General features: G+C 42.8%; 1 protein-coding gene across 1 annotated transcript in view; it reads left to right on the top strand.

Annotated features, from left to right (window-relative positions):
• Positions 1-25,290, top strand: part of LOC138647651 (inter-alpha-trypsin inhibitor heavy chain H3-like) — a 133,005-nt gene that overhangs the window by 13,009 nt on the left and 94,706 nt on the right. The window contains exons 2-3 of the mRNA XM_069736817.1: positions 16,795-16,812; positions 20,826-20,992. Of these exons, the coding sequence (XP_069592918.1) occupies positions 16,795-16,812; positions 20,826-20,992 (185 nt within the window). The remainder of the gene's footprint in view (positions 1-16,794; positions 16,813-20,825; positions 20,993-25,290) is intronic.

The raw sequence follows: 25,290 nt of genomic DNA, 5'->3' as shown, positions 1-25,290 counted from the left end.
GGTGTATGCAGAAAAGACTATTTACCGCTGGGTGAACCCTGGGTCGAACCATATGTGGTTCCCCGAGACCGCTGAACAGAAAGGAGAAACTTTGGAGGTCCTGAGCTGGGACGAGTACCAGTGCCAACTCGCCCGTAAATGGGAGGCGCAGGAGGAAGAACACCAGGCCCAGCGCAGAGCCTTTGACGAGCGAGACCTGCGAATCAAGGCCCAGACCCAAAAGGACTACCAAGAAAACCAGGCCCCACTGAAGCAGGGAACTGTGGTGGCTTTTAGACTACAAAGAGGCTGGGGGTTTATTAAACAGTCAGGTCTCTATGTGGAGATCTTTGTCAAGAGGAGGGACGTGGAGTCCCACCTGTGGGAAGGACACCCGGATAGGGATCTATACCCAGGGGATGGTGTCACGTACACCAGACACTTTGGCGAAAGGGGTTGGTATGCCTTAAATGTCCATAAGCACAGGGACTCCATGCCTATGTCATCTAGCTCCAAAAAACTAGCTGTGCCTCCTCATGCAGTGACAGCGCCCCCTTGTGATAAAACCGCTGCAACTACCACTACTCCTACTGTCACCCCTGCCTGCACCACTACAAAGACTATGGTGTGCACCATTACTACTACAGTGACTGCAGTAGCCACAGGACCAGCCATCACCTACACCAAAACTGTTGTGGAACAGAGGTCAGTGGGCACTCAGACCCCCAACAGAAGTGAAGGGGCCCCATACGTAGCGCCCGTACCCTGAGGGACTGCCATTACCTGTGCCACCTCCAGAACTACTCAAATAGGTGAAATCTGACATGACTGTAAATAGTTCATCTTTTGCTGCAAGTTTACAATGACTGTTGCTGTTTGCAAGTTCACCGTTTAAAAGTTCACGAACCCAGCCAAGGTTATTCCTTAAAGGGGTCCTCAGTTTTAAGAGGATCCTAAGTTTCGCACATGTTTTTGCACAAGTTACCTTACTTAAAGAACATTGGAATCATGGACGGTGAATGATTCACAAACTGTCTTGTAAATAGTTTGCACCTTCTTAAAGGTGCTTCCTACTGGTTTTACAAAAAGAAGCTTTTACAGAGACTGCTTCTATGGAGACTGTTCTAATGTTGCTAGAAAGTGTTTTGTCTTACAGAGACCTGAAGAAAAACCTGTTGGTGTGGCAGAATTCCGGGTCAGGATACATGCCATGTAGCCCGCCTAAGGCCAACAATGGGGGTTCGTAACGGGTCCCTCGCATCACGTCACTTTTGTTGCTAAACTGACTTGAATATTGATGTGATTGACACTACCTCAGACTTGAAAGATTTGAATATTAGTCAAACCCTTAAAGGGAATGTTGAATCGTTGCACTTTGGCAGAGTATATTAAGAGTTAATATAGCAAATCATCATGGAAGCCGAAATTTGAATTTAGTTAGCATGGTGTCTGATAATGTTCTAGAAGTTAGATAAAATTGTATCTCGCATAGCCATTAGGAAGCTAATATGATGAACATGACGCACTTTTGAATAAAACGGAGACTTTGATAACTGATGTACTTTAGATAAACTTAAAGAGGTACAGTAAACCCGTGGGGGTTAGAGAAAAGTTTTTGCACTTGAAGAGGAATAAAGAAAATGTTTAACTTTGCCCTTGAGAGATAGTATACCCACAGAGGGTACTTGCACCTGATAGTTAGTTAGTAGATATACTGTTTCTATTTTGATAGATGTATGCGTACAATGCAAATATGTTTTGTTATGCAACGTTCAAGAGTCCTCACCTCCCATAAAGGGAAGCACCAGTTTGCATTAACTTGTTTTATAGCATTTTAAAAATTGTATGCCTTTTTGCAAAATTTCTTTTCCCAGTCCGGGAGTACTGAATTTAACGTTGGAGGAGTGCAGCGCCTCAGGCTCCTGGTCATTGCAGTAATGTCATTTTCCTCTAAGGGAGAGTGATATTACGTTTGGAGGCAAAGAAGGATACTGTAACTGCATCCAGGTATCACAAACATGCAACACATTTCACACTCCAGACCACCAATGGGAGCACCTGACCCTATTTATTAGGTAACTCCCCACATACATAGGTAACTGGTAGTCTGTAGGGAAAGTTAGTTAGTTCCTGGCAGAGCTCCGGACAGGAGTTCTGTTAGTCAGTTCCAGACCAGAGTCTGAGGAGGATGGAAGGTTAAAGGAGCTGTGCATGCCCCCAGAGCTGCAGCTCCCAGAAAGAGACATTCAGAAGGCAGAACTGTATTGCAGCAAGCATGAAGGCAAGCTTAGCAAAGGAGTGGATACCAGAAGGGGACCAGCCCCGAACAGGCTGCCTCCTTCTGAGGCGCAGAATCCCAGTAGCCAGAATACCGAGGGAGTACGGACCTCTATGCTTTACTCCAGAGACTGGCAGGACAGCTAATTCCATATTACTGGGCAGCACGGTGGCGCAGTGGTTAGCACTGCAGCCTTGCAGCGCTGGGGTCCTGGGTTCTAATCCCACTCAGGACAACATCTGCAAAGAGTTTGTATGTTCTCTCCGTGTTTGCGTGGGTTTCCTCCGGGCACTCCGGTTTCCTCCCACATTCCAAAGACATACTGATAGGAATTCTAGATTGTGAGCCCCATCGGGGACAGTGATGATAATGTGTGCAAACTGTAAAGCGCTGCGGAATATGTTAGCGCTATATAAAAATAAAGATTATTATTATTATTATTATATTACGTGCCTGCACTTATACCCAGGAGGCACGGAGGCAAAGCTCAGAGGCTGGGGCATGCTAGAGTCCCTGTAAAACGCCTTGAGCCACCAGTCATACGGGTTTTGTCCTATCCGACCACTGGGGACAGAGAGAGAAAGACATTACATCTGTGAGACCCTTATGTGAAGCCTTAGGCAGTAAGGGACTACACCAATACAGCGCAAAGGAAGGCTACTGATTTCCACCTGGACAAGGGGACTCTGGAATTTCCTCCAAACCGGCTGGACTTTGTCTGCCCTGTGATCTGGTGCTCTGGACTGTGGATGCTAAAGTCTTCAGTAAAGGTAAAGAGACTGCAACCTTGTGTCCTCGTTCTTCACCGCGCCTCTCACCATCCACATCTACATACTGGGAAGCCCTGGGGACATATTTCACCTGTGGGAAGGTATACCATCTAGCTGCCATAACATCACCCCAGCGGACCCCTTAAAGCAGCATTGGTCACCCTGACCAAATACCACAGGTGGCATCACGAACATTCCCCTTAAAGACCTTACCCTTTTACAGGGACGTCCCAGGGCCACGGACCAGGTCAGCCACCGTGACATCCCCCTGTGAACTCAGGACCCAGTACTGAGTACCCCACGGTCCCATAGGGGCGATCCATGCGCATATGCACACACTCACCTGCTCTTAAAGGGGCAGCATGCACATATGGTAAATGCCCCCTGCTAACAGCTGTGAGGCATTTAGTTAATGTGTTCACACCCAAGATGTCTCCCAGCCAATAGCTTGGAAGCGTCTTGTATAAAAGTCATCCTCCCCAGTAGGGAGGTGCTTGAGCAACCCCTAAAGTTACTGTTAGGTGGGTTGGTGTGTGCAACTGTATGTTGCCAGGCTCCCCATCCCAAGTCTGTTAAATCTGTCCTTGTTTCTTGTGACTGCTTCAGTGGTATCCATATCCTGAAACCGCATCCACAGTCTCTGTACCCCGTGGCCGCATCGGCGGTACCAGAACTGTTAACCGAGACCTGTGTGTCTGTACTTGTCCCAAATGGCTGTCCTGTCTGCACTCATCCCAAGTGGCCGTCCTGCCTACACAGTCTGAACCTGTCCCAAGTGGCCGTCCTGTCTGCACACTCTGCTGCATACATCATAATTAAGCACTAATTGAAAACTTTTTCAGACTTTTTCTGTGGCTGAATCACGTGGAGACCGTTGCTATTATAGGGATTGACAATGGAATATATCTAAGGATATTACAAACACTGTTATGGGGCTTGTTATATTTTGACTACTTCTTTATGTGTGATATATAAAAAATTTTGGAAGCTTCATTGCTCCATAAATTTATAAATATGTAATCTTCACTTTAATTCTAATAACAGCTCCAGCCTTAAAGGTGATTATTCACCTGTAATTTGTGTACCATTTTTTGGATGTTTTTTTGCACATTGCTGTCCCCATACTAACTGGTTTTATGTTGAATCTTTTAATATTGTATCAATAAAAATGTTTAAGTAATTTTATGGCATACAGCTTCCCATCTATTTTTTTTATTTATGTAATGTTTGGAAGTGTCATGGATCTAGGCATGGTATATACTCTTTGAGGTCTGAATTAATCCCAGTGGCCGTCCTGCCTTGTCTAGGAATTTGGATTAACTGCTTAGTCCTTTGGGGTCGGCTGCTGCCGGATGCCGCCTTGGAGTGGCACCTGGCAGCTGCCTGTTGCACAAGCCTGACCTCACCACTAGCGGCTCCAGTGAACATCAAGGTAGCTGCATAGTTATGCCCCTCCAAGGTAGGTCTTGTCCGTGGCACAGTGAGTCCATGAACCATGTGCGTCACCTGCAAGCGTAACAGATATCATAGAAAAGCATGAAATGCAGATATGCATTGAGAACAGCTCAGCAAGGAGGCAACAATCTTGGTGGTTACAAATGTTATTACAAAAGGCAACCACTTGAACAGAAATAGATGAATGGTACAAACATGAAAAGTGGGTTTGCACTGGTGTCAAATTTTCCAGCATCTTTTCTGGCACAGTCTCTGTGTCACTTCTATTATAGCATAGTTCTCTCACTCTCTGAGCTTAGAATGAGTGCTGCCACATGAGTTCCTCACAGTCAGGCATAAGTTTGTACAAGATTTGGGCTTTCCTGCTTTGCACCTCTGTTACCCTCACTGTAGCAATAATGTTGGGCAGCAAATATGCAAACCCCAGATATGACAAAAAAAGCTGAACAATCAAGGTTTGTAAAAATTCCACGAGTCAAATCATTTTATCAATTTTGGAACAAATCAAGCCAGACATGTTACTTCAAGCAAGGATCACTAAGCTATGTTTTGCCTACTTTGGACAGATCATATGAGAGAAATCACTGGAGAAAGACATCATGGTCGGAAGAATAGAAGGAACAATGCAAAGAGGAAGACCAGCAACTTGATGGCTTGATAGAATCAAGATAACGGGAGAGGAAACCCTGGTGGTCCTATCTAGGTTTGCACAAGATCAATCTTCCTACAGAGCATTTATAAAAATAGCTAGACACTAGGGTGTAACCAGATATGGAACCCCTATACGGTCCTCTAATAGAAAATATGTATAAAGCCAGGAGGAACCTAAATAAACCTAAAATATAACCTTTATTTATCTCGTTAAAAAAAACACTTTCTAATGGGTAAAACAAAACGAAGTGCATATAGTGCTCAAAAACAACCAGTGCTCAATTAAAAAATGGTTTGATCTCACCACATCAGCCGCTTCTTAAGGAGCATCTTCATGTACATTAGCAGGGAAGGGAAAAGTAGAAAATAACTATGCTACCCGGTCGTGCCCCTGTACTGCTCCCGTCCTGACAAGGACAGTACCCAAGTCATACTAAATTTTGTACCCACCATAAACAGATAGTTTTCCCTACGCGTTTCCTCTCCCATAGGGGAGATTCCTCAGGGGAACAGAAAAAATCGGGGGTATGTCTCTAATACGATGTGCTATTAAGAGATATAAAGCCCCTGCATTGGCAGGTGGCTCCTATGTGTCCAGTGCACCTGACTTTTAGTGTGGACTATGGTATGGTGAGATGCAGTCAGGGACCGCACCCCCTAATATAGTCTCACCCCCTCTCATTCCCAATTACATGGCGTCCTACCTCACTTCCGGCCCTAGATTATAGTCACTTCATTCACCGGGTGCTATCGGCGTTATGTTACCATAGAAACGCATCACCAGATCGTGCGCCGGTTTCTCCATTATCGCGCATGCGGACCGTACGCCACCAGATAGATCAATCTCCACTTCCGGTTTATGGTAAAAGTCATTTCCGCTATTGCGCAGAACCACCCCGGGATCAGTTTCATCCTCTGTCAGCGTCTCCGCTTCCATGACTACGACCTGTCATGGCTGTGCGCATGCGTCCTCTTACCCCGCGACTGCACACTTCTCCGGCAGGTACATTACATGCACACTGTTTGTTCTCTCAGTATCCGCTTCCATGACTACGATTTGTCATGCCTGTGCGCATGCGTCCTCTTACCCCGCAACTGCACATTTCTCCGGCCGGTACATTACGCGCACACTGTTTTTTCTCTCAGTATCCGCTTCCATGACTACGATCTGTCATGTCCGTGCGCATGCGTTCTCTTACCCCGCTATTGCGCAGTACCACCCCGGGATCAGTTTCATCCTCTGTTTGCGTCTCTGTTTCCATAACTACAGCCTGTCATTGCTGTGCGCATGCGTCCTCTTACCCTGCAACTGCACGCTTCTACGGCAGACTGTTTTTTCTCTCTTCCTACTGTTACCCCCTCCATCGATAGATTTTATGTCACTAATAATAAAAAATATATGTGTCAGTATCCTAATTAGGTAACTTCGGTCCCCATATCACCATATTGGTACCTTGATATTTGTCAACCACTATTTTTTGAGGGAGAGGAAAAGGAAAGAGCGCCGCTATACCGGAATCTACTAAGATATAATATAACCATGAGAGAGGGTCGCTAGTGAAAGGGAGAGCGGTCCCACTAAATATATCCATAGAAAATTAATATTATTAATAGTCATTACCTTTTATCCCCCCCTAAAGTTGGGTGGGAGAATAACCTTTATTTCTAGGATATGGCAGTGGCTCATAACCTAAATATCCCAGTGGATGACACACATCCTGTTTTAGTGACTTCAAACTCCCCAACGATCAAAGAATCAGACTCCAACCCATTGGCCCATTAACCACCAAAGAAGGGGATCAAATTCTACAAACTCCTAATACTTTCACAGAAAACAACTACAACTATAGTTCAATTGCTCATTTAGACCCTCCGGGTAACAGGTCTGGAGGCGAAAGATCCACCTAGACTCCTTTTGGAGCAAGAGCCTGTCAAAGTCACCCCCTCTTCTAGGTGGTCTTACTTTCTCGATACCCATAAATTGTATGGCCTTCATATCCCCATTATGCACAACATTGACATGTCTGGCCACTGACGTCTCTCTTTTATTCCGAATGTCCCCTAGGTGCTCACCTATCCTTCTCCTAAATTCTCTAAGGGTTTTACCCACATAGGCCTTACCGCATTTACATATAATACGATAGATGATCCCTTTTGTTCTGCAATTGATAAAATCCCTGATTTCAAACAATTCATCAATACCTTCAAACCTTTTTCCCACTGTTATGTGTTCACAGGCCACACAGTCACCACACCGATAACAGCCGCAGATCTTCCCCGGTAACCAGGTTTCTCTGGTAGTGGGTGTAACAAAGTGGCTACGTATCAATCGATTACCAATGGTCTTACTCTTTCTGTATGTGATGAGAGGTCTTTCACCTACAAACTCTCTGATGTCCTCATCCATCCGAAGGATGCCCCAGTGTTTTTGAACCACTTGTCTGACCATTTGGGCCCCATTATCATAGGTACAAATGAGTCTGGCCTTCTCATTCGAATGTTCAGTTCTTTTTTTGGGGATCATCAGTTCCCTCCTATCTTGTTCTTTTGCGTATTTGAATGCTTCCCTCAGTATTCGGTCAGGGTACCCTTTGGTCAAAAACCTTTGACGCAGGTCATCCGCCTTGATCTTAAAGTCCCTAGTGTTTGAACAATTTCTTTTTAGGCGTAGATATTGGCCCTTGGGTATGCCTTTTCTGAGGGAATACGGATGGTGACTTTCCCACCTCAAAAAGGAATTAGTGGAGGTAGGTTTCCGAAAGATGGTAGTCTCTAATGTGTCCCCATTTATGGGTTTAGTGATCAAAACATCAAGAAAAGCCAATCTAGTAGGGTCCACTTCATAGGTAAATCTAAGGCCTATCTCATTCTGGTTGAGTAGATCTATAAACTCCCTGAAATCAATAATATTAATTTTCTATGGATATATTTAGTGGGACCGCTCTCCCTTTCACTAGCGACCCTCTCTCATGGTTATATTATATCTTAGTAGATTCCGGTATAGCGGCGCTCTTTCCTTTTCCTCTCCCTCAAAAAATAGTGGTTGACAAATATCAAGGTACCAATATGGTGATATGGGGACCGAAGTTACCTAATTAGGATACTGACACATATATTTTTTATTATTAGTGACATAAAATCTATCGATGGAGGGGGTAACAGTAGGAAGAGAGAAAAAACAGTCTGCCGTAGAAGCGTGCAGTTGCGGGGTAAGAGGACGCATGCGCACAGCAATGACAGGCTGTAGTTATGGAAACAGAGACGCAAACAGAGGATGAAACTGATCCCGGGGTGGTACTGCGCAATAGCGGGGTAAGAGAACCCATGCGCACGGACATGACAGATCGCAGTCATGGAAGCGGATACTGAGAGAAAAAACAGTGTGCGCGTAATGTACCGGCCGGAGAAATGTGCAGTTGCGGGGTAAGAGGACGCATGCGCACAGGCATGACAAATCGTAGTCATGGAAGCGGATACTGAGAGAACAAACAGTGTGCATGTAATGTACCTGCCGGAGAAGTGTGCAGTCGCGGGGTAAGAGGACGCATGCGCACAGCCATGACAGGTCGTAGTCATGGAAGCGGAGACGCTGACAGAGGATGAAACTGATCCCGGGGTGGTTCTGCGCAATAGCGGAAATGACTTTTACCATAAACCGGAAGTGGAGATTGATCTATCTGGTGGCGTACGGTCCGCATGCGCGATAATGGAGAAACCGGCGCACGATCTGGTGATGCGTTTCTATGGTAACATAACGCCGATAGCACCCGGTGAATGAAGTGACTATAATCTAGGGCCGGAAGTGAGGTAGGATGCCATGTAATTGGGAATGAGAGGGGGTGAGACTATATTAGGGGGTGCGGTCCCTGAATGCATCTCACCATACCATAGTCCACACTAAAAGTCAGGTGCACTGGACACATAGGAGCCACCTGCCAATGCAGGGGCTTTATATCTCTTAATAGCACATCGTATTAGAGACATACCCCCGATTTTTTCTGTTCCCCTGAGGAATCTCCCCTATGGGAGAGGAAACGCGTAGGGAAAACTATCTGTTTATGGTGGGTACAAAATTTAGTCTGACTTGGGTACTGTCCTTGTCAGGACGGGAGCAGTACAGGGGCACGACTGGGTAGCATAGTTATTTTCTACTTTTCCCTTCCCTGCTAATGTACATGAAGATGCTCCTTAAGAAGCGGCTGATGTGGTGAGATCAAACCATTTTTTAATTGAGCACTGGTTGTTTTTGAGCACTATATGCACTTCGTTTTGTTTTATCCATTAGAAAGTGTTTTTTTTAAAGAGATAAATAAAGGTTATATTTTAGGTTTATTTAGGCTTTATACATATTTTCTATTAGAGGACCGTATAGGGGTTCCATATCTGGTTACACCCTAGTATCTAGCTATTTTTGTGCTATCGGTAGTTCTTCCCTGTTGTGGCTGGCTTCCTGGCGACGGGACCAGATACTGACCTATGGCTTAGTGAAGCCAAAATATTTTTTCTGAGAAAACTTTTGCCCAGAAAAAGTATACTCCAACATACACAGCAGCATTCAAAGATTTGAATAAAATATACAAAGAACATACTAGCTCATGGTGGGAAATTCAGAGCCTTGAGACATACATTAAGAATAATATAGTACCGAGGGGACTACGCATTACCCTACTGCCGGCCCCTCGTTGTCGGAACCCTCAATTATTAAATCTTTGGGAAAAGGAAGCAACTAATAGTTCCTTAAGATTTATGAACTTACTGGTCGCGGAGGAAAAAAACAACTTTGAGAAATTAAATACAAAAATTAAAAGAACAGATTGAGATAGTTACAAAATTTAAAAGTGAAAGTGATTTTGGTGTTAAGGAAACACAATTACAGAATTCAATTGAAAAATTCCAATACAAATTAAAGGAGAGGAAACATAAGCAATTTCTGAGGGATCTCCAGGATTTCTGGGAGAACAAAATCTATCAGTTTTTGGGAGACCGTGTAGAGAGAGGAGAAAGGGAAACGGATCTATCCTCAACAGAAACTGATATCTCAGATACAGAAACGAGACAAAGACCAACCCGTGGCCGGCAGAGGGGTAAAAATAGAGGTTACTCGAGAGGGGGCAACTTTCACCCAGTGTCTAGACCTGGTTTTTTAGACAATACATACTCCCTGAGAAGCAGGAACCCTTTCAACAGGGATTAGAGCTTCAGGTGGTTAACCTCTCGGATAAGAACATCAGTGAAGTAGAAATGACGGTACTAAGTAAGGGGCTATCATTTATTCCCACCACAGATTTCTCTACCTTCGAATGTGTTAAGGATATAAACCTATTTGTAAGGAAACTAAGATGGCACAAATTTTTTAAACAACAAAATAGGCGGATTTGCGCAGGGCTGGACATCCCAGTGGATATACTCCAGGATGTGCAGCTCTTGGCTAATCTTGACCATACATTGCCATCAACAAGTGGCCAAAGTCCTTTTTCGTCTCTGAAAAAAACGAGTACCAGGATGCCACCGGTCGGGGGGGATGTTTCCGCTATAGATGTGTTTCTCCAACAAACCACGGAGGAAATTAAACAAAATGAGAGTTTCCACATTAGGCATAATTTAACCAAAGATCAGATGGAGGCACTCCAGAGTTTGGAAAGAGACACATCTATAGTGGTTAAACCCTCCGATAAAGGGGGAAACATAGTTGTAATGAACATAGGGGGATATAGAGACATGTGTCTCTCCCTATTAAATGATACAGCTACGTATACTCAGACTAGGGGTTATCAGATGGATACCACAAAGGACAAATGAAAAAACATCCTGGATGGGGCTATAAACAAAAAACTAATTAGCCAGGAGGAATATGATTATCTCTTTCCTAAACACCCTGTGATTGCTACGTTCTATGCACTTCCAAAACTGCATAAGGGGCTTCACCCTTTAAAGGGAAGACCCATTGTATCAGGGATTGGGAGCATTAGCCAAAACGTGGGTATTTACCTGGATGAAATCCTTAGACCATTTGTGAGTGCATTGCCATCATATCTGAGAGATACGGCTGACCTCCTGAGTAAATTGGACAATATCGTTGTGGAACCAGAAGTACTTCTGGCAAGCATCGATATTGAAGCATTGTACTCGTCGATTCCACACAATTTTGGGATCTTGGGTGTGAAACACTTCTTGGGCACAAGGGGCTGTCAATGTGCCCCCCATAATGAATTGGTCACTTCTCTTCTTGAATTTGTTTTGCTGAACAACTACTTTACCTTTGATGGTAAAGTCCTCCACCAGCTCAGGGGCACCGCCATGGGTAATCCATGTGCGCCAAGTTACGCAAACCTGTTCCTGGGCTGGTGGGAGGACACCATCGTGTTCTCAGACAGACTTATGCACTTCACTAGCAAAGTGGATCTATGGGTCAGGTTTATAGACGATGTCTTTATCTTATGGCGGGGTACTATCTCTGACTTCAGGGAGTTTATAGATCTACTCAACCAGAATGAGATAGGCCTTAGATTTACCTATGAAGTGGACCCTACTAGATTGGCTTTTCTTGATGTTTTGATCACTAAACCCATAAATGGGGACACATTAGAGACTACCATCTTTCGGAAACCTACCTCCACTAATTCCTTTTTGAGGTGGGAAAGTCACCATCTGTATTCCCTCAGAAAAGGCATACCCAAGGGCCAATATCTACACCTAAAAAGAAATTGTTCAAACACTAGGGACTTTAAGATCAAGGCGGATGACCTGCGTCAAAGGTTTTTGACCAAAGGGTACCCTGACCGAATACTGAGGGAAGCATTCAAATACGCAAAAGAACAAGATAGGAGGGAACTGATGATCCCCAAAAAAAGAACTGAACATTCGAATGAGAAGGCCAGACTCATTTGTACCTATGATAATGGGGCCCAAATGGTCAGACAAGTGGTTCAAAAACACTGGGGCATCCTTCGGATGGATGAGGACATCAGAGAGTTTGTAGGTGAAAGACCTCTCATCACATACAGAAAGAGTAAGACCATTGGTAATCGATTGATACGTAGCCACTTTGTTACACCCACTACCAGAGAAACCTGGTTACCGGGGAAGATCTGCGGCTGTTATCGGTGTGGTGACTGTGTGGCCTGTGAACACATAACAGTGGGAAAAAGGTTTGAAGGTATTGATGAATCGTTTGAAATCAGGGATTTTATCAATTGCAGAACAAAAGGGATCATCTATCGTATTATATGTAAATGCGGTAAGGCCTATGTGGGTAAAACCCTTAGAGAATTTAGGAGAAGGATAGGTGAGCACCTAGGGGACATTCGGAATAAAAGAGAGACGTCAGTGGCCAGACATGTCAATGTTGTGCATAATGGGGATATGAAGGCCATACAATTTATGGGTATCAAGAAAGTAAGACCACCTAGAAGAGGGGGTGACTTTGACAGGCTCTTGCTCCAAAAGGAGTCTAGGTGGATCTTTCGCCTCCAGACCTGTTACCCGGAGGGTCTAAATGAGCAATTGAACTATAGTTGTTTTCTGTGAAAGTATTAGGAGTTTGTAGAATTTGATCCCCTTCTTTGGTGGTTAATGGGCCAATGGGTTGGAGTCTGATTCTTTGATCGTTGGGGAGTTTGAAGTCACTAAAACAGGATGTGTGTCATCCACTGGGATATTTAGGTTATGAGCCACTGCCATATCCTAGAAATAAAGGTTATTCTCCCACCCAACTTTAGGGGGGGATAAAAGGTAATGACTATTAATAATATTAATTTTCTATGGATATATTTAGTGGGACCGCTCTCCCTTTCACTAGCGACCCTCTCTCATGGTTATATTATATCTTAGTAGATTCCGGTATAGCGGCGCTCTTTCCTTTTCCTCTCCCTCAAAAAATAGTGGTTGACAAATATCAAGGTACCAATATGGTGATATGGGGACCGAAGTTACCTAATTAGGATACTGACACATATATTTTTTATTATTAGTGACATAAAATCTATCGATGGAGGGGGTAACAGTAGGAAGAGAGAAAAAACAGTCTGCCGTAGAAGCGTGCAGTTGCGGGGTAAGAGGACGCATGCGCACAGCAATGACAGGCTGTAGTTATGGAAACAGAGACGCAAACAGAGGATGAAACTGATCCCGGGGTGGTACTGCGCAATAGCGGGGTAAGAGAACGCATGCGCACGGACATGACAGATCGTAGTCATGGAAGCGGATACTGAGAGAAAAAACAGTGTGCGCGTAATGTACCGGCCGGAGAAATGTGCAGTTGCGGGGTAAGAGGACGCATGCGCACAGGCATGACAAATCGTAGTCATGGAAGCGGATACTGAGAGAACAAACAGTGTGCATGTAATGTACCTGCTGGAGAAGTGTGCAGTCACGGGGTAAGAGGACGCATGCGCACAGCCATGACAGGTCGTAGTCATGGAAGCGGAGACGCTGACAGAGGATGAAACTGATCCCGGGGTGGTTCTGCGCAATAGCGGAAATGACTTTTACCATAAACCGGAAGTGGAGATTGATCTATCTGGTGGCGTACGGTCCGCATGCGCGATAATGGAGAAACCGGCGCACGATCTGGTGATGCGTTTCTATGGTAACATAACGCCGATAGCACCCGGTGAATGAAGTGACTATAATCTAGGGCCGGAAGTGAGGTAGGACGCCATGTAATTGGGAATGAGAGGGGGTGAGACTATATTAGGGGGTGCGGTCCCTGAATGCATCTCACCATACCATAGTCCACACTATAAGTCAGGTGCACTGGACACATAGGAGCCACCTGCCAATGCAGGGGCTTTATATCTCTTAATAGCACATCGTATTAGAGACATACCCCCGATTTTTTCTGTTCCCCTGAGGAATCTCCCCTATGGGAGAGGAAACGCGTAGGGAAAACTATCTGTATATGGTGGGTACAAAATTTAGTCTGACTTGGGTACTGTCCTTGTCAGGACGGGAGCAGTACAGGGGCACGACTGGGTAGCATAGTTATTTTCTACTTTTCCCTTCCCTGCTAATGTACATGAAGATGCTCCTTAAGAAGCGGCTGATGTGGTGAGATCAAACCATTTTTTAATTGATCACTGGTTGTTTTTGAGCACTATATGCACTTTGTTTTGTTTTATCCATTAGAAAGTGTTTTTTTTAAAGAGATAAATAAAGGTTATATTTTAGGTTTATTTAGGTTCCTCCTGGCTTTATACATACAGAGCATTTATCCATCAAGTCTCCATGGCTCGAGATCGAGCAGAAGGCTGATAATAAATAATGAATAAATGGCATATTGGTTTCTAGAACAACTAGAGAAAAAGAACTATAAATTTAAGGAAATTAAATATGGAATTATCAACAAAAATCCCAACTAGTTCTCTGTAGCCTGAATTTGAGATTTGCATAAAAAAATAACACTGTGCTCCTTTTTGCAGTGAAAAAGATTACACTTATTATTGTGCAAATTGCCTCTTCTGGGAAAAAGAGGACTTAAACTCTATAGCGCCACCTGTTGGAAGTAGCGATCCTACAAGTCACAATCAACTCTTTAACGAGTCGTGCAATATGACTTAGGATTAAAGCCAAATCAGTATCTCAATTCGCAGACACGGTGTTTCGGGCTGTTGGCCCTCGTCAGTGCGAAGCATGAGAACTGATTTGGCTAGGTGAGAGGCTCTGGACTGGGATCTAAGGGGTATCGTTTCTCCTTATGGAGAGTGACATAACAGCTGGCTTGTCAAGGTAAGGAGGCTTATTCGCCGTGCAATGCTCCTCTGGGAAATTAAATATGCAAATTGCCTCTTAATTTCCTAGAGGAGCATTGCACGGCGAATAAGCCTCCATACCTTGACAAGCCAGAGATGGTATGTCACTCTCCATAAGGAGAAACGATACCCCTTAGACCCCAGTCCAGAGCCTCTCACCTAGCCAAATCAGTTCTCATGCTTCGCACTGACGAGGGCCAACAGCCCGAAACACCGTGTCTGCGAATTGAGATACTGATTTGACTTTAATCCTAAGTCATATCGCACGACTCGTTAAAGAGTTGATTATGACTTGTAGGATCGCTACTTCCAACAGGTGGCGCTATAGAGTTTACGTCCTCTTTTTCTCAGAAGAGGCAATCTGCATATTTAATTTCCCAGAGGAGCATTGCACGGGAAATAAGCCTCCTTACCTTGACAAGCCAGAGATGGTATGTCACTCTCCATAAGGAGAAATGATACCCCTTAGACTTATTATTGTGTCAGCATATCATGATCAAGGTAGATCACAAGTCAAATAATGGCAGTTTTCAACTTCTCCATTGACCAAAACGTTGGTCACCCTGTGATGTCTAATTTTCCTTGATCATCACATGCTGAGACGTCAATAAATCTAACCTTCACTGCAAAAAAGGAGTGTTGTGGTTTTTCCTATACCAGAATTAAGCAAAATGTCTTGCTGCTAAGCACCATCATCTATCTGGAATGTCGACCATAATCGTTCTGTATTCTGGACTGGCATCACTAACAATTTTTCTATATCGAGGTAATGTCAACTTTCTCCAAGACTATTTGACAGATTAACTTTAGGGTTCATTCACATGACCATAATAATCGAATGAGTGCTATGCATCGTTTTCACAGATAGCACTCGGCCCCCATGTTATTCTATGGGACTGTGCACATGTTCGACTTTTTCCTCTGACTGAGTCAGTCTGAGGAAAAAAATCGCAGCATGAACGATTTGCCTTTGAATCAGATGGCACTTGCCCATTCATGTCTATGAGTCCATGGGAAGGATCAGAAAGTACTTGGATGACATTCAAGTGCGGTCTGAATTTCACGGACACACTAAATGGACAAGATGGAAAAGATTTTTTTTAATTCTCCACATCTGAGAAAATTGGATCACAATCTGATCAGAGTGTAATTAGCATAATTGGATCAATTAAAGAAAATCGGTCGTATGACCCCAGCCTAAGATGATACAGCCTAGTCAATTTTTTCACTTCCACCATAAATATTCTATCATAGTGATCTAAACTGTTTTCTGGCCATGCCATTGAGTTCATATGTCTTTCCTGTACAAAAACTTCAGCACTCTTTGCTGTATGGCAAGTTGCATTATCCTCCTAAAAAATTACTTTAAAAAAATACTCATCATTTGCTGGAGAGCAAGGAACCATGTGCAGGCATTTTGCTCTGTTTTTCTTAATTTTTTGGATCTACAATTTTCCACAGATTGGACACAAGTGCTAAATATCTGAAGTGAAAAACATCTAAATTGAGAAGACACTATATAAAACAAAATAGCATTATTGTTTGACATAATTCAGTCATCATTTTTATAAATTTACTATGGCACTTTGATTTGGTATGTTTACTATATTGTGCTGGCCCAATTGTGCAGGCGGGACTTACCGGCACTCACTTATTTGGAATTTTTGTCATGTACCTCATATTGTTATAAATATTACTGATTGTTCCAAGAACTGTATGCACTGGCACACTAACAGTTCTAGTTTTATGTATATGGATATTTAATAAAAGTTTTGTGTACGTTTGTATATTATGAGCTTCTGACTCGTTTTTTTTCTCCTGTATTATTATAATTCAGTCATCGTTGTTAGGATGTGTTCCATTTTTTTTATATTTTTAATATGTAATTTTTTTTTTTTCATTTCTTCTACAGAAAATAAGCAATGATAAGGTAAGTACTGGGAAAGATACAACACAGCACATATACAGGTATAGAACAGAGACTGGTGCATTACATGGAGGTACAAAAGTTATCAATGCCAGACAGACTTTAAACATTTTAGTCTGTGTCTTTGTAGCATGGGTGAAAAAGCGAATGACACTTTATAAGTCCCCACTACACTATAGATGAGACAAGATGAGTTTACATAGACGGAACTTGATGCATTGTATCAAACTGTTTGTCTTAAGACCTCCATAAGTACTTGTCGATATTGATGGGTTCAGCCTTCAGTCTAATGTCTATCAAGGCTTCTGATTCTTCCCCAACAGATGATGTCGGTGGGGCTCAGGATCTATCATGTCCAAATTCAGTCTGTAGTTCCTTTTGTTCTTGAAAAGCTAACCCACTGCCAGAGAAGTTTGGCAGTGTCTCTCTAATAGAGAACACAGGAGCACTTGTCAGAGCACGTGCTCATGGGTATGGGTGAAAATCAAAAAAGGTCCAAAGCACCGGACGTTCTCCTGCAAGTAACCTCTTTATCGGTTACCACATACAAAAGGTAAAAAGTACATGCAATGTTTCACCCATACTGGGCATTTTTCAAGCCAAATGCCCACTTTTTACTACATTTGGCTCGAAAAAGACCCACTGTGGCCGATACATTGCATGTACTTTTTACATTTTGTATGCAGTAACCAATAAAGAGATTCCTTGGAGAAGAAGATCCAACGTCTTGGACTTTTCATGATAATTAATGATCTGGTAATACGCTGGGGAGTTGCACTTAGACAGCATAGATCATGGAGTGATGCAAGGGAATAGACATTCTTAAAACATGGGTAATTGGTGAGTCAGAGGAGATAATTGCTATCTAATGACATATGTGTACTTCATGGATCCTCGAGGCAAAGCACTCCATAACATTTACATCATGGAGCACCAAGGAGTTGCATGGGTTGGCCACTTAATATTTCGAAACGTGCTGGAATCAACATATAAAGATACTTAGACACAAAATCACTAATTTATTGTTATTAGGCTTGACTCACATTGCCGTGTGGAGTACCATTTTGCATTATATGAGACTTTGAATTAAAATGAAAATGTACCAAAGATCAACTGATCGCTAGTGTGTTGAGGACTCTCACAATCATGTGCTTGGATCTGCTTACTTCTCAATCCCAAACATAGAAAAAGTCCTGCAACCTAACAGTAACCAAACAGACACTATAGTAGTATATAGCAGCTTTTATGCACAACATGTCACAGGTGAAGATGTTACCTTTAGTAGCCATTCAAATCCATTTGTGTAAACTTCTGTTCATGTTATCAAGCCGCAATCACCAGGGTATGTAAACTTTTGATCAGGGTCATTTGGATGTTTTGAGTTGTCAATATGATTTAAAAAAAAAAAAACACAGTAGTTTGACAATAAATGGCTTCACCCAACCACTAACAATGAGTGGAGAAAAAGTTTTGGTGTTATCATTCATATTCTCTGAACAAAGGCCAAGATAGCAAAAATTCTGCCGGGGTATGTAAACTTTTGAGCACAACTGTATATAAAATGACATGTGATCAGACCTGTCCATTTCATCAGTGGTCTCCAATAAATAACTGTCACAACACAGCTGTTGGGTGACCTGGGAGCAGGGGCTCCTTCCCTGTCCCTAACAGTAGGGGGCACCCTAGATCGCCCTACTGCCCAAATAAGATACTTCTGAAGGTGGAGAAGCCAGGGCTTCCACCTTTGCCTTATCTGCTGAGTTGGCCCTCTGTCTGTTCTCTTCCCCCACCTAGGGAAGAGGGGTGGTACTGTGCACCGTAGTACACCAACCTGACAAACAAGGCAAGACAAACAAGGGTTAACAGAAAACTCCAGGCATACAAAATATTCACAGGAAAAAATACGATATATCCAGCAGGAAATTCAAGTAAAAATTCTTGTTTATTTCTTCGTATTAAAATACAGATAATGGTAAACCACTCAAAAAGCATTACACAGCAACACGCATAAAAAGTTAATGGAGTGGCAGCGTTATTCCGACGCGTTTCGACTTGATGTCTTAATCATGGCTTGATAATCATTACCTCATTAGTTGTGAAGTCTGACAAGGAGATGTCGGAGATAGTTGGACTTGGCAAATACTGAGATTTCGACAATGGGGACTTTTTGCTATGCTCGGTGAACCTGCACCATCTTATACTTTGCGGCTTTCTTCCTCCTATCTAGATACGAAGGTAAAAAAAAGTTCTGAATTATTATACGCACTATTACCCATGTATTTATTGAATAATTTGCAATATTGGTACTATGGTATTGGTAGAGGCTCATATAACAATTATTCTCTCTTATTTTCTTTTTAGCCACTAATTACTCTTCAATATAGGTTTCATTATTTATCCGTTACTGATTTCACCACTAGCCTCTTTATTAGTAGAGCCCGAATATCCTACACAACATTCAAAATATTAGTATTCCTTACACTAAAAATGCATATACTTTATATTTTATATCTTTTCCCAACACATTCTTTTTACACCACTGTCACTTTTGATGTTAATTCCAGAACATTTGATACCCTTACACTTGTATTCTGTCACCCTTCTTCCCTGTTGAGTGCATACGCCATATAGTATACATTAAGCATATAGTTTGCTGCTTACGGTTGTGAAGCGCATGATGAGTTGAGTGCCACCCCCCGACCTCACAGTTCATGCCACTCACATCCTGCTGGCCGGCACTCCCATAATTTCCTCGACTGCGCTGTTGGCCTGTGGGTCACTGCCCGGAAACCGGAGGTCACGCGGTAGGGGCGGGCATATGATGTCATGCTCCGTATCTATTCAACCAAAATGAAGCAGCATAGCGCTACATGCCCCACATCACATGCTGTGATTTATGGCATTACATTGGACACACACCAGCATTTAATGGTTCAGTGTCCCCCTCCCTGACATGCCCTCTGAGGAAGTGTTACAAAACGCGCGTCAGGGCAGAGGGACGCGTGACCTGACCAACAAGTGCCTGTTATCATCACTGCGATACATAAAGTAAATAAGAAATATTTATGCACATTGAGTCACTTTACTTATACTATATGGCCACAAAATTACCCTGTTGACTAGTTACTATTATCATCAGTTACTAACACTACTACAATATATGCAAAACTTACCTGGATGCATACTTTATCTACTCTATTACCAGTATACGGCCATTAGGCCGATCGGGAACTGATTATTTGCAATATATGCTTTTCATATTGTTGACATATATAATTACACTACTGTAGTATATATATTTTCCTTTTACCACGTAACTAGAGTTATTTGGGAATTGCAATCCTGTAGTTAAGTGATATAGGAAAGATATATAGCTTGGTACCATGTTTAGCCAGTAGATAGAAAAATATTTAGAATTGAGAGTCCTCAGTGGTTGATACCTTTTAATGGCTAACTGAGAAGATGGTAGCAAATTGCAAGCTTTCGAGACTACACAGGTCTCTTCATCAGGCATAGACTAATACACATTCTGAAGAATCACAAATATAACTGTTCCAATATTTATGGACACAACTGTTTATCACTCTCACATAATGGTAGCTCTGCTTCACGTCACCTGTCTTATCTATGACATTATTTCTGGGCTGTATTGTGCATACATATGTGATTCTTCAGAATTTGTATCAGTCTTTGCCTGATGGAGAGACCTGAGTAGTCTCGAAAGCTTGTAATTTGTTACCATCTTTTCAGTTAGCCATTAAAAGGTATCAACCACTGAGGACTCTCAATTCTAAATATTTTTGTAGTTAAGTGAGGCACCCTTGTTAGCCTGTTGTATACTTGTATTATGTGTTGATTAACTGATAAAATATTTTTGTATTTTTATACATTTTGGAGTATTCTCTCATGCTTGCTGGACCCTTGGTTGTTGCTAACCTCTCGGCATTATTTGTTTTCATGTATTCATTTTTCATACTATAATAACCTAGTTTGTTATTCTGTGTTACATCATTCAGCCACTGAATGATATCGAAGTCTACAGTATAGACATCAGCAGCCTGGTGACATCTCGCTTTGCCCATAATGTCATCACAAGCAGAGCTGTTAACAGGGCCAACATATCAAAAGAAGCCATCTTTGATGTGGATTTACCAAAAACGGCTTTCATAACTAATTTTACCATGTAAGTAAAACAAATGTATATGTGAAGACGTGGTAGAATTACACTTATGGCTAGTAAAACGCTCACTGGTACCTGGAGTCTAGGACATAACTACAGGGAGGGTAGAGGCTGCAGATGCATCTGGGCCATAGGAACCATTTAAGGGTTTATCCAGGACTATTTTTTTTTCTCTATGAGCCTAAAAACGAACAAGCAGGTAGTTGCTAACTACCTGCCTGTTTTATCCGGCGGTCATTGGTCACTCCTACCGGCGAGCAGCTCTTCTTGCTTAGGGCTGCTTTTTTGACATGGAATGACTGCAGATATCATGCTGACTGACAGCCAATTCCTCGCAGTTATGCAGCAGGGAGCGTCTGCCAATTAGCATGACAACGGCAGTCACGGCCCTATCAACAGAGCGGAAGAGAAGCTCCTGGCCTGTCAACTGGGTGTGACTGCAGGCGTCTTGGTGATTGACAGCCAACTCCCTGCAGTTATGCAGCAGAGAGTGGCTGTCAATCAGCATGACATCGGCAGTCACACCCTATCCACAGAGTGGAAGAGAAAACACTGCCCTGTCAATGTGACGTCAGCGAAAGCCACGGAATGTCTGGTAGAGATCGACGCCGGACACAACACGCAGCTAGTTAGGAACTACCTAAATGTTAGTTTTTAGGTCCTTAATAAAAAAAATAGTCCTGTATAACCCCTTTAAATCCTCATAAGGAAATACCAATGTTTGTTTTCCCTGATCTCTGAGATCACCGTGATACTTACCTTTTATTTCTCTAATGACTCAGTGGTTAGTTAGCAGTAATATAAATTTCATGAAAGTTTACAGATCTTGTTATAGAGTTGGATTCAAGGCCCAGAAACTTTAAGATGCACCTCTGCCCTAAGTCCCTATTGCGGAGAATGAAACAAGACCAACTTACGTCTACTCAGTCCACGGAGCTTTCTGCTTCCTTACAGAAAGTAGAAATAGTCTCAGATAATCCTCACAATTTTCATAGTAACAAGTTTGGAGTTGTCTTTATTATTATTAGAGAGACGGTCCTATCCAAAGACTGGAAGTCGTACTGGACCCCCCAGGGCTACACTAACCCTTTCCTGTAAAATCGACATACATGTACATCATTGTTATTATGTGGGTACAACTGCTGTGGGAGTATAGGACTAAGCTGATAGATGATGATTTAATAGAAAAAATAATGAGTGTCTCAAATATGCAATGTCCCATCATTTTATAGAATATAAGACAATCTGACATTGAGCTGGCAGCGCCTATCAGTCTGATAATTAATAGCCACGGTCACATAATAGCTGCAGGCAATCAGCGGCTGCAGATCAGATGCAACCTTCACTATTGTGTCCAATGGAAAGAACAATGTTTCCTCCACTCCACAAATTTGACAAAGTTGTACTGGGCTCTAATGATGAAATGGTTCTTAAGACTTGGACGATCACTGACAATCCTGTTCCGGTGCCTTGGTTAGAATTAATAAATATATCCCCCATGTATAAGATATTATTTTTTTTATTTTAAAGCACAATAAATTCCAGTGCAATTTATACATGACAAACAATTGCTGGCTGAGAATGAGTTAACTAAGATCTTGTCAGTGAGCTTGTTCCGAATAGAATTTTATCAAGTTTCTCAGCTGATTTATAATCCTGTGAATGTTTATCTCTCGTTTCATGTGATTTGTGGTCACATCGCCTGAGCTCTGTAAAATACAGATAAAAGAGTTACAAACTCCCCGTTAGAACAAGCTCACTGACAGATTCTTAATTAATTGAAATCTGCAGCCAGCATTGAACAGGAAAACAAAGCCAAACGGTGCAAAGTGGCTCATGAAACACAACTGCAAAAAAATGTTTTAACTGAAAAAGTTATTTATGCTAAAAAAAATTCCCCCATATCCTTTGTTTCATCTTCTATCAATATACTTTGGCACTCTGTATTTTCCTGTTGTTATTGTCGGGGCACGACAATACCCTTCATCCACCAGTCATTCCAAATCAGATTAAGAGCATGTTGGTACCGGATAAGAATGAGTCAGACACAATGCTGGTTCAAACTCATTGCATGCTCGTGTGTCCACACGTAGTGGGAACGTCACAGCAACTGAACTTTATTTCCTGATACATAACATTATATGACCTATTGGGGGAAGGTGTGCAGAGGGCGGGGATAGGCAGGGTTTAAGCAATGTATCTAGTATTCAGTCCTTCTGGTTGGTCTGACGTCATATGATGGATCCTCCTTCCTCCACGTCACTTTAAGTTTCCATTTCTCCAGAAACGATACTTTAGCTTCAGAAACGAAAGTAGATTCTTGGCAAGAACAAAAACTAAGGCAAAGGTGAATACTGGCAGCCATCTTAAATACAATTACATATGCATTAGCAAGCATGAAGGAAAAACTTATTGTTTCACAGCATAAGAATATATAAAAGTACAAAAGTGTATAAAGACATATATTTTCACCTTGACAATCCCCCCTAAACACTAAGTTTTTCCCTAAAAAGAAAGATCCTTCGAGACTGTCCATGTGATGGGGAAAGGGGAGGTGGATTTCTTCATCCAGACACCTCAGAAGCTCTCCCCTTGTGAGAAGCCTCCAGGCAGCTGAACCCTTCACTAGCTTCACATGGAGTTCTCCCGCTGTCCCTAAACTAAATCTCTTTGCATCATCTGAGAGTAAGGGGTTTTGTCTATCTTCTTGAGGGGGACATGCTTAGGGATCTCCCCTGGATCAGTGCCATCGCACTCTGGTGGGTCTACTTCTTGGTTAAGGAAGGTGCCAGTCGGAGTTGCCTCAGTGATAACCTTTTTATACAGGGGAATAACACAACAGAGAATTATTGATCCAACTACAAGGAGAGCAATCAGTACCAGACAAGCTTGTTGAAGGAATCCTTTGAGCCCACCCAACCAACCGGAAAAGAAAGATGTGTCTACTCCAACATTAGATTTTAATTCTGCTGCTAACTAGGGTTGAGCGAAACGGATCGTTCATTTTCAAAAGTCGCCGACTTTTGGCAAAGTCGGGTTTCATGAAACCCGACCCGATCCCTGTGTGGGGTCGGCCATGCGGTACGCGACTTTCGCGCCAAAGTCGCGTTTCGTATGACGCGCTTGGCGCCATTTTTTTCAGCCAATGAAGGGGCGTGGGCAGAGTGATGACATAGGTCTTAGGGGCGTGGACGCCTATCGCCATGTTGTCGCTTGTGCGCTGTAGCGATTTGCACTGTGTAACACCAGCTTTTCAGTTCAGGGACAGACGGAGGAGAGAGAGAGAGAGAGAGAGAGAGAGAGAGCGAGAGAGAGAGAAGAAGAAAAAAAAAAAAAAAAATCCCCATTGGATTTGCATTGGGTTTCGTGTTTCAGTCGATCCTCGACTTTTCGCCATAATCGGCCGATTTCACTCGACTCGACTTTTGAGATAGTCGGGTTTCGCGAAACCCGGCTCGACCCTAAAAAAGTCAAGGTCGCTCAACCCTACTGCTAACCCATTTAACTTTTTAAGGGCTATCATGGTCTTTCCATTTACCCCAGAGTTCTGAGGGATATAGGTACAACATTCCTCTCCCACCATCCCACAGACTCCTCCTTTCTCAGCTAAGATCATATCAAGGGCTAGTCAGTTTTGGAGGGTCATTCTAGTGTTAGGGCCCAATTCCTCAACTATACCCTGGAAGGCATCACAGATAAAATTGACAAACCTTTGTTCACTGTAATATATGTAATTGATCCAATCAACATTTTTATTAATCTGCACCTGTGGGATTATGGAAGCAAAGCTAGCATAGATCTGGTTCTGGGCTTTAAATTGGTCAGGCACCCCCCTTGGCACTCCAATGCCATCGACATATACCAATGGATTTTCTTCATAACTCATGTGGAGCTGATCGAGACTTCTCCTCTTTCTGGTATATTCATCAGGTGTCTCCGGATCCCAAGGTAAAATCTTGAACTGCATAGCTAGTTTAACAAGGGTGCATTGACCTATCCAGGCATTAGGCAACCTAGGACGGAGCTTACCATCTCCACATAACCAATAAATATCGTACATATACTGTGTATGATTAGCTAGCAAGTCAGTATCTAGGGAACTGTTCTCTTTGCAGAAACCTGTCTCGAAGACCCCTACTGGTGTACCTGTAGTGTCGTGGGAATTATAGCAGGTATAATTATCAGCTAATACGGTTATCCCTCCTGGGACCTTTAGTGTGGGTTCTTCATGAATTAGTGGGACATAATCTGAGCAATCAGTGGACTTTAGACCCTTCAACAGATTCATAACACAGGCAGTA

Source organism: Ranitomeya imitator, chromosome 8 (genome assembly GCF_032444005.1).
Source record: "Ranitomeya imitator isolate aRanImi1 chromosome 8, aRanImi1.pri, whole genome shotgun sequence".
Classification (NCBI taxonomy): domain Eukaryota; kingdom Metazoa; phylum Chordata; class Amphibia; order Anura; family Dendrobatidae; genus Ranitomeya; species Ranitomeya imitator.
Note: the sequence above shows the minus strand (reverse complement) of the source record. Positions and strands in the feature narration are given on the sequence as shown.